This window comes from Watersipora subatra, chromosome 4 (assembly GCF_963576615.1).
Source record: "Watersipora subatra chromosome 4, tzWatSuba1.1, whole genome shotgun sequence".
Lineage (NCBI taxonomy): Eukaryota > Metazoa > Bryozoa > Gymnolaemata > Cheilostomatida > Watersiporidae > Watersipora > Watersipora subatra.
Genome location: NC_088711.1, coordinates 12,152,465 through 12,162,886, shown reverse-complemented (window position 1 = coordinate 12,162,886; position 10,422 = coordinate 12,152,465). Strand labels below are relative to the sequence as shown.

The following is a 10,422-nucleotide window of genomic DNA, read 5'->3' as shown; positions in this document are numbered from 1 at the left end:
ATAATGATTTTTTGTGGTCTACTAATCATTTAAAACCTATTCTATATGCTGACGATACGAATCTATTTTTTGAGTCTAGCAGTTTAAATAATGACAGATATAGTTAACTAGCTGTGCCTTCCGGCGTTGTCCGGGTATTTAAAATCAGCTTGTAAACAATGAGAAGTGATGAGATTTGCTTACCACTTGCTGGCAGCCCGCTGGCAGGCAACTCTCCAGCAAGTGACAGGCCATTGCCAAGTGGCCTGGCACATTGCCAATGGAAAATTCCACTAACCTAGTTAGTAAGCTTCAAATGCCGGTAGGCAATGACATTGCGTCAGCATTGTTGCCCAGCTAGGTTATTCTAATAATAGCTATAGTCGGAATGCAGACAGATATACGACATGCAGGCATACTTTGAGAAGTACATAATTATATAGATAATAGATAATGAACTTTAAAAAACTGAACAATGGTGTAATACAAATAAACTAACAGTAAACATGGACAAAACAATGTACATTATAATAAGAAATTATCAAAAAATTAAATTATAAAAACCAATAATATGATTTGGAGTGTCAGAAGACATCTTTGATCAAATTATTAGGAATTTATTTGGACAGACACCTGGTATGGTATGCACACATTGAGGAGCTAAATAAGCAGATAATATCCATATCGAGTATGAGTTCCAAACTGTTACCCATAAGTGTTATGAAACTAATATAAAACACATTTATTAACTCTAAAGTTAGTTACTGTCTGGAGTCATTGGGAAATGCTTCATTTTGGTTCTTTTTTAAATATTAATATCGCAAACGAGTCTAATACACATAATCTCTGATAAACCACCACTGACTTCATCTCAGTCCCTGTTTCTTTAGCTTTTTGTGTTGCCTGTCGATTAAATACGAGCGTAAAATTCTCTTGATGGTGCATTCAAAATTTTATTTCAATGATTATAAAGTAAAAAAAGATTTTCACTATATTAGATTTTTAAAAACCAGTCTACCATTACCAATATTGTACACTATACTGCTTTCGGTCAAAAAACAATTGAATAGAGTTCCATCAAAATTGAACAGTCTTCCAATAGGTTTACGAAAAATCTCAGCATTTAAAAAAATGTTAGGAGCTACTTGCTAAGCCTAGATTAATCAAGACTGGCCTACTATTTAAATTACGATGAAATATGCCAAATATCTCAACTTATAAGCCAAAATATGCCAACCTCTGTGGACCCAGCGCCTCAACTAGCTGCAGTGCTACTGCGCTTGTGGGCCTCATCATACCTTAATATGTAGGATTTAAGCTTTCATTTATTATTTTTTTATTTAATCAATATTATAACATAATTATCTTAATTTTTGCTTAGTTATAATTCTACTAATTAATAAAGTAAAACACACAGACACGCTGCTTGGTTCGATTTATGCTGCCAAGATGTTGCTCTAGGAGCAATTTATTTACCAAGGCTGCGCTGGTCATAGAAATTAAGGCTTATTTTCTCTACTTTTTCACTATGAACAAAGATTAATGCAATATCGGTATTTGTCAGTCTTTAAAAGGCCAGCAATGATTATTCAAGTTGTATAAATAAGCTATCAAAAAGATATAAAATTTTTCTATCATATCAGTATAATTTCTATTGTTCCCATTAGCTATCTGAGTAACACCTTTGCATTGAGTAAATTTTATTACATTACTACAAGCTGTAACAATTCGTGTAAGAGTTGTCTATCCTTGTGCTATACAGTTTGTTTTTGTGATGCAAACTAATGGTACTAATTGATATATTTTATAAAGATTTGCATGTCAAGTTTGTAAAGATTTGTGTTGTGATATTCAGTATATATATATATATATATATATATATATATATATACATGATGCAATATCTGCATACCATATTTATATGATATCTGCAATGTATGTATTTGATGACAGTGACAACAGTGGAGCTGTTTTATTATTGTCGCCATGGAGTTTTTGTTAAGTATATATATTCATTTACTGTCTTAGCACTGGCATCCAGAAAATAGCACATACATGTTGGAGCCTATGCTAGTTATCAGTCTTACTAGGTTCCTTTTATCTGATTATGATCATTTGTTTATCCACTATTCCTTCCCAAAGGCTATGTGTGTTGGGTATTGATTTGAAGAGAATGAAGTTAACAAGCACTAGAGCATAGCTTGGCAAATGCAGTCAGAAACATCAATTTACTATTAACTCATACAGGCTCGACGACATTGATCACTGCATGTATTGATTTACATTTTACTGGCTAGCTAAATGAAGGCATTTAATCCTAAGCCAAGAGACCATCCGGGATAGCAACATTGTCCGGCTGACAAGAAGCAGCAGGTAGGAGAATTCCTCAGACACTAATTTAATAGTTGTGCTGCTAAAGTGATTAATAGTTATCTTTATCACCAACATCTCATTTAGTTCTCTTTGACCAACATTGTCATTACAATCTAGTACATGTATTATTCATCTTTTACTTGAAAGATTCAGTAGCTCACTACTATACATTGTCTTCTGCTCCCCGATTGCTAATTTAAACAAAAAAATTTGTTTATCACCTCACTGATCTGTTCTCAGCGATGAACTGCAAGAATGCTGTGTGTACCAAGACGTTCTGGGTGGAGCTCATTACTATGTTGTATCACATCTGCTATGCTATGATAGAACCAAGTATCAAGGTTCACATATACGAGGCGCTCTGCTCTACTGGAAATTTGACGATTGACTGCAGCACAGCTACAAATAAGGATAGGATAAGTATTGCGTTGGAAGATGCAGTTCAAAAGTATGCTGCCAACTCTTTGGTTTACTTGAAACTCATGCGGTCTTTGCCTGCATTGCTGATCATCTTATTCTGTGGTGCCTGGAGTGACAATATTGGGAGAAAGGTAATTGCATTTGTATGTTCAAAAATGTACTGCAAATTCTAAGTCGATAAAGCATTTACTAATTACTACCAGCTTTGTGCATAGTAGTGAATATTTGTTACCCTTTTCTCATGTCTATTAGGAAATGAAAGCTAATTTGCTGATGATTTACGTTTGTTCAAAACTAAGTATTTCTAGTTCAACATTTGAATTCGTATAGCAGTCTACGAGGAACTTTCCAGAAAGTTGCTAATTAGCCTCTGTGTAGAAGAATTACAAATTGTTTGGATGAAAAAGGTTGAGTCATGCTATAGTAAACCAGCATATCAAGAACACTAACCCACTACAATAAATACTGTTTGATATAAGGGAAACTTTAAAATTTCGTTGTTGGCTGCATGTGCATTTGGTTATTCATTTTTATCTGAACTAGCACCGTAATATTTAATAATAATAATTAAAATTAATAGAAATATTATAGTATGAATATTATGTTATAATATTAAATTATTATAATACTATAGCCTAAATGTATAATGCTAAATAGTAATTAAATAATAATATTAAATTTGAATATTAAACTAGTACCCTGGAAATCACGAGTGCGGTGAGAGATCGTCAGGTGTACCAATAAAACACAGAGAATAACTATATGCACAACTATTATAAACCCTCTAAGGTGGAGGATGACACTGAGCCTAATGTCGTGGGCTTGAATCCCGTATGAAGCAATCTTTTTCCTAAGCTCTAACTGTTGCGACAGACAGACGGATGACCTTGACTCTTAGTATAGTTCAGATTGACTACCTTGCTATGGCTCTATGTGTTGAGTACCTTGTTTGTTAAATATGGGTAATAACACGAGTAGGGCTAGGTGCTATTGCCACACATGCTAGGAATAGGTTTCCTGAAGTCTTATTTCATTGTATATTCACAATTACCAATGCACAGGTCAAGTCTCAAGATTTTCATTTTGTAATGCCCTTTTGTCATATTAAGTAATTCTAGCTTTACACGGAACTGACTCCATAAATTATGCATAATTTTGAATGAATGATGACTTCCTACTTGAAGTTATCTTATCATGTAAATTACTTAGATTCAAGTTGACTTTTTAATTTTTTCCTTAGCTGCCCATACTATTTCCGTTCATCGGGATGGCCTTCTCTCTTCTCCTCTATCTGATCAGCTATGCTCATGGAGTAGACGTCTACTCACTTATACTCGCTGGTGGCTTCGCGTCGGGACTGTTTGGAGAAGTGGGCCTCATCATGATGGCTGGCTATAGTTACATCACTGATATGACTGGTTGGTGTTCTTGTTGAAATATTTATATATGTCTCGAGTCTATAACTATCACTGCAGCACACTCACAGTTACAAATAACTAAAAACCTGTTTTGGTGAGCTGAGTCTATGTCTTGACTTTTTAGAATTTTTATTGAAAGTGCATAGAAAATTGCAGCCGCGGAAACCTACATGCATATACTTGTACACAAATGTACATACATATGTATACGCAATTACGCATAGCTATGTGTGGGTATACAGAAATATATCTGTATATGTACAAATATGTATTATACATGTGTGTAGGTGAGCTCACTCTTATATATTATACAATGGATTGTCCATAAAGTATACCTGTGACATGTATTATTATTGTCCTTGTTGATTTCCTCAATATAAATTATATTGAGGAAATTTATAATATTCTATTAACTTATTAGCTTAAATTTAATTTATTACATTGCAGTTAGCTATGCAGATCAGAACATTATTCTAGAAATACTAGTTACTGAGAATGTTAGTTATGATGTTGAGATAGGCTTGCAAAGTTTGTGCATGTAGACTATTGATTTGCTGTCTTGAACAATTTACCTCCAGTCGATGAATGATTCAACCATCTTGTTGCAACTAATCAAAGTTTTTGTAATTCGATATTATTCTATTCCCTTGTCAGTCCTTTATTCGCAAACAAACTGTTATAGGTTATATATTTATGGTGTTTTCTTGGTTATGGTTATATATTTATGGTGAGTGGTTAGTGTTGACAAACAGAGACTTACACTCCTCATTTCAAATTCAACCTTCACATAGTAGTGATATTAGTAAACCTCCCAACTACGACTAGCCGGAGATTATAGTTATGCATATCTGATATTATTAGTGATAATAATAGTTTTAGAGGAAAAATTACGCACATTGCCTTAGTACTATTGAGAATACACATTTTATGACTGAAAGGAGAGAGCAATGTTTTATATATTTCATTGCAAAGGAGAGAGCAATGTTATATAGATTTCTGTTTAGTTAGCTTGTGTTAGTACAAGTAGTAATGACTGCATAGTTTTGTCTGTACAAATTTGACTATACAGCCATACCTCGACATGCGAGCCTAATGCGTTCTGGGACCGAGCATGTATGTCAATTTACTCGTATTTCAAGGCATTATTTCATATATAAAATAACTAAGTACAAATTAATCCGTTACCATACTATGAAAAAACCGCATAAAACAGGATATTATGGCAAAAAAATATGTTTTTAGTTGTAGTAATTCAATTAAAAAAGTAACAAATACCTGTTTAGTTATTAAAATCGGCAATAAAATGTAACAATACTATATACACTAATGTAAGTTTTTACATTTGAGGCAGATGTAGTGGCTAATAACGGCCTAAGAGATAGCAATGTGTTCGGTACACTATACTTTTGTGATGCTAGGTAACATAAGCTATGAATTTAATTTACACGAATTTAGCGTACTAAACACACACTCACTGCTTACTAAACACACACTCACTGCTTACTAAACACACACTCACTGCTTACTAAACACACACTCACTGCTCACTAAACACACACTCACTGCTTACTAAACACACACTCACTGCTTACTAAACACACACTTACTGCTTACTAAACACACACTCACTGCTTACTAAACACACACTCACTGCTTACTAAACACACACTCACTGCTTACTAAACACACACTCACTGCTTACTAAACACACACTCACTGCTTACTAAACACACACTCACTGCTCACTAAACACACACTCACTGCTCACTAAACACACACTCACTGCTTACTAAACACACACTCACTGCTTACTAAACACACACTCACTGCTTACTAAACACACACTCACTGCTTACTAAACACACACTCACTGCTCACTAAACACACACTCACTGCTTACTAAACACACACTCACTGCTTACTAAACACACACTTACTGCTTACTAAACACACACTCACTGCTTACTAAACACACACTCACTGCTTACTAAACACACACTCACTGCTTACTAAACACACACTCACTGCTTACTAAACACACACTCACTGCTCACTAAACACACACTCACTGCTCACTAAACACACACTCACTGCTTACTAAACACACACTCACTGCTTACTAAACACACACTCTCTGCTTACTAAACACACACTCACTGCTTACTAAACACACACTCACTGCTTACTAAACACACACTCTCTGCTTACTAAACACACACTCACTGCTTACTAAACACACACTCACTGTTAAGTTTTAATCTTTTACTAAACTCACTTTCTTTTTGTTGTCTTAATTTTCTGTAATCTTTTTCCGGTTTGGCATTTTCGTTTTGCATTCACTATAACTTTTATACAAACTTTTTAAAACCTTTTTTCAAACTGATTCGAGGAGAAAAACGGAGTAATGGTGTTAACGAAAACGGCCTCTTGCATCCTTGGCCATATAGTGGCCACTCAAAAACCAGCTCGTATGCTTGAGGATTAGTCGTATCTCAAGAAAGAAACTCACTCAAAATCTGGCTTGTGTATCGATTTTCTCGCATGTTGGGGCACTCGTATGTCGAGGTATGACTGCAGTCAGAAGGTTCTTTTATGCTACCGCTTAAACCAACGCTATGTGGTTAGCTATTCACCTCTGGAATTTTATTAATTTGTATTTGAGCCTCTTATGGCTCTCTTGGGAGTTTTTATGCTTTATTTTTCCCCATCTCAAGCTAACATTGGGTAAATAAAGGAAGTACACATATCTTTCAGCACGCGACTTGGCTGTGTATCTATAATCTATAATTGTTCACTAATAAACTAGCAAAGAGGAAAGACATAATTTAAGCCCACACGCCTCTACATCTCTTTGTTTGTGAATGTGTAAAACATGCTTGCTCTGGTCATGTCTTTAGAAATATCTGAACGAACAAACAGACTCGGTCGTCTAATGGCTATGATGTTCTTCGGGCAGTTTCTTGGCTCTTTGATTGTCGGTTTGATGATTGAAGCAACGCTGGTGCGGAACATTTTGATATTCGCACTTCTTATTAACTGTCTATCCATCATTGTTATTGTTACCTTTCTACAAGATAGCTTGTCTGACAAGTCTACTACCGTCCTATTGTGTGAGTACAACCTCTCAGGTTCTTTATACTGTTCTCACTTGCCATTTCCTGTACATTTCTCCGTTAAACAAATCAAATGACTTGAGTGTTTACCAAAGTATAGGGCAAGACAACAGCTGTTCACGCTCAATTTTTTTTGAACAATAAAAAAATGTAGTGCTGCTCAGCGCTGTTCTGATGTAACGAGTCACCCAATGAGCTCTCGCTGTAAACATGCATGTACTTATATTGCAGTCAGACCAACGTATTTGGTGGAAACATGGCAGGTGATTGCCAAACCACGAGAGGAAAGAAAGCGACTATACATTGCATTAATATTAACATGCATTGCCTTGCATCAGGCCTGCCTTTGGGGGGAGTTTGATATTACCATGCTGTATGTGCGTCATAAACCACTTTGGTGGAACGCTTCCAAGTATGGATATTATCTTGCCGGAGGCTCTTTTGCATCAGGTAAAAGGATGTTCTGCTCCAGCACATGTGTAATCGTTCTTTGGCTAGTTTACATATTGATTTATTATAAAAACAAAAAATTACTATGTGACTCTTGCAATGAAATTCATTAATATAGGATGACTGGGTGGTGATGGGAGCGAGATTGTCGCCTTCTGCACTGACAACTCTCAATTGTCACTGAATAGCTTTAGCGTGCACACATGACAGAACTCCTTTGTCTTCAGATGATTGTGATTGAGTTTTTATGATTTCAATAATTTTCAACAATAACTATCTAGATTGATACATTGACAAGAGCCCAAGCCGACTAGCTGCTAGTCAAATTTGTTTACATTTATCTCATTTTCAAACCTTCAACTTCTGATGATTTTCCGATTCATCTTAACAATTGACCCGAAATGATTTGATATCTTCCTATTGTCACATAATTAACTTTTATATCATAAAAATGCTTAAATTTTAGGTTACTATCCATTTAATGTAATAATGAGTGTAACTGGACCATCTATTACGCTGGTAGAATATGCTTACGGTAAATGTTAGGAGTTCGAATCCAGCACGATGTAATCTTTTCCTTCAACCACGGCTTAGGACAGATGGACGGACATATTATATTGCTTTAATTAATATAAATAATATTATTTACGTTTTATATAACATAAATAATAATTCAAAATATATTAACATAATATAGAGCTATATATATTAATATATATAGCTTTATATTATAAAGTTATATATATTAATAAATACAGCTTTATATTATAAAGTAATATAATATAAAGCTCATATTATAATTAAGGTTTTATGATTCTTGTTGCATAACGTCATACCTAAGGCTATCTACTTCATTATAATTCTGTTGAGAGGAAAGTGAATGCTTTGTTCTTCCAAAGTAATGCTCTAACCTTCTGTTTAGTACTCTTAAAACAATAAAAAATCACACTCACAACTAATTAAGTATCTACATGTAACAGTCAAAATAAAATCACTTTTACTTTAACTACTGAGTTTTCTAAGAACTATTTTTAAAATTGTATGAAACATTGTGTTTTCAAAACGTGACACCACATTATCACGTCATTTCAGGAGGTCATATGACAAGTAATATTTTCCATGGTTTCAAAGATTTTTATCAACACACGTAATTTGAATGTCAGATTTCATGAACCGCACACAAAATGCTAAAAACTAGACTCATCTCGATACAAAACTAAGATGGGCTCATAATACATCGCGAAAGACAGCCTCAGCATGAAGTTAATAGAACTGAAGTAGCTGGTGATAGCTACCTTTACCATTGATTTACAACCCACTGGTATGATTCTTTCCTTAGCCGTGTTAGGATTGCATGCAGCAAACCCTAGATATGTATAGCCACGCACTGGATAGGGTGAAGTTGTGTAATTGAAGTGCATTGAATTCTGTTCTATTGGGACAGTTTCGTAAGAGCAACGAGTATTTGCTAATCTATGTCTTTGTGTAGTGGCTCGATCATGTAGAATGAGGTAAGTTTATTCGGCGATTCAGCCCTAATGTACATTTTTAACAGTTTTAAGAAAATGCTAGGACAAAAAATCTTAACAGATTAGATTACAATGTTCAAATCAATGCATTTAGAACTACAACTAAACTTTGAATAAATCGAAGCAAACGAATAAATAGCTCAGATCTTTGGGCAGTTCACACGTATTGGGCACTTTGGTTGTACCCGATCTATGCAGACCCAAATACCACGCATTGTAAATATTAAACCTGCAAAACAGAATTGTTAAGTGAAGAGCTGGCTTTGAAATTCTATAACCAATGATTCTCACTTTGCAATGAAAATATTAGTCATATCGGAAATATTAGTAATATAAGGTAAATATTGTATATTTTCAGGTTTAGGAACTATTCTGCTTTTGCCCATTCTTTCTGGCCGTTTCAACGTGCCTGACTTCTCCCTTGTCCTCTCAGCTGTTGCATTTAAAGTCCTGCAGATGGTCTGGTCATCATTCTCCTCGCAAGACTGGATGGTCTTCTTGGGACTTCCCATGATGATAGTCTCATCCATGTTTGTTCCTGCCCTCAAGTCAGTGCTTAGCAAACTCATCACCGAAGATGAGGTCGGCAAAATCTTTGGGCTCTCAGCGTTTGGTGAAACGATAGCAGGACTTCTTGGAGCACTGATCTTCACATCAGTTTATGGTGCCGCTGTTCACCTTTGGAAGGGCTTTGCCTTTATACTAGAAGCTGTGGTTAATGTTGGAGTATTTGTAGTTATATTTTGGGTAGCTCGCAAGTACAAGTCACCGTTCATGGAAAATATTGGAATCAAGAAGGAACCACTGACTGTACGAGTAACTAACAACGATTTTAATAACAAGCAATCAGCGAACTTTGACACTCAGGAGTTCACAAGCTTGCAATACGAGGAAGCTGTGGCCTCCAGCCAACAGCGGTATGGCTCTCCTGATTCAGACCATAGAGACAGCGAATCATACCAAGTTGAACAAGAACCATTTATGGAACAACCCGAGAATGATGGCCTCAGACCAACACAACAAGCTTCGTATGGCTACTAGCGAAGCGAAATAACTAGGGAAAAATGACTTTCTATATGTAGATGTATATGAAGAAACCACTGAATGTAGTAAACTAGAGATTATTTGTGTAGAAGAGTT

The 10,422-nt window shown here is 35.2% G+C and overlaps 1 protein-coding gene across 1 annotated transcript; it reads left to right on the top strand.

Annotated features, from left to right (window-relative positions):
* The first annotated feature begins 2,594 nt into the window (after positions 1 to 2,594).
* On the top strand, positions 2,595 to 10,371 carry LOC137393929 (proton-coupled folate transporter-like). Its single transcript, XM_068080643.1, has 5 exons — positions 2,595 to 2,903; positions 4,013 to 4,190; positions 7,088 to 7,300; positions 7,535 to 7,753; positions 9,641 to 10,371. The coding sequence occupies exons 1-5, from the start codon at positions 2,595 to 2,597 to the stop codon at positions 10,321 to 10,323; spliced, it is 1,602 nt and encodes a 533-aa protein (XP_067936744.1). The 3' UTR covers positions 10,324 to 10,371.
* Positions 10,372 to 10,422: the final 51 nt, after the last annotated feature.

Coding starts and splice junctions, on each gene's coding strand:
- LOC137393929 (XM_068080643.1), top strand. CDS start 2,595: ATGAACTGCAAGAATGCTGTGTGTACCAAGACGTTCTGGGTGGAGCTC. Junction 2,904..4,012: donor GTGACAATATTGGGAGAAAG/GTAATTGCATTT, acceptor TTTTTTCCTTAG/CTGCCCATACTATTTCCGTT. Junction 4,191..7,087: donor TTACATCACTGATATGACTG/GTTGGTGTTCTT, acceptor TCATGTCTTTAG/AAATATCTGAACGAACAAAC.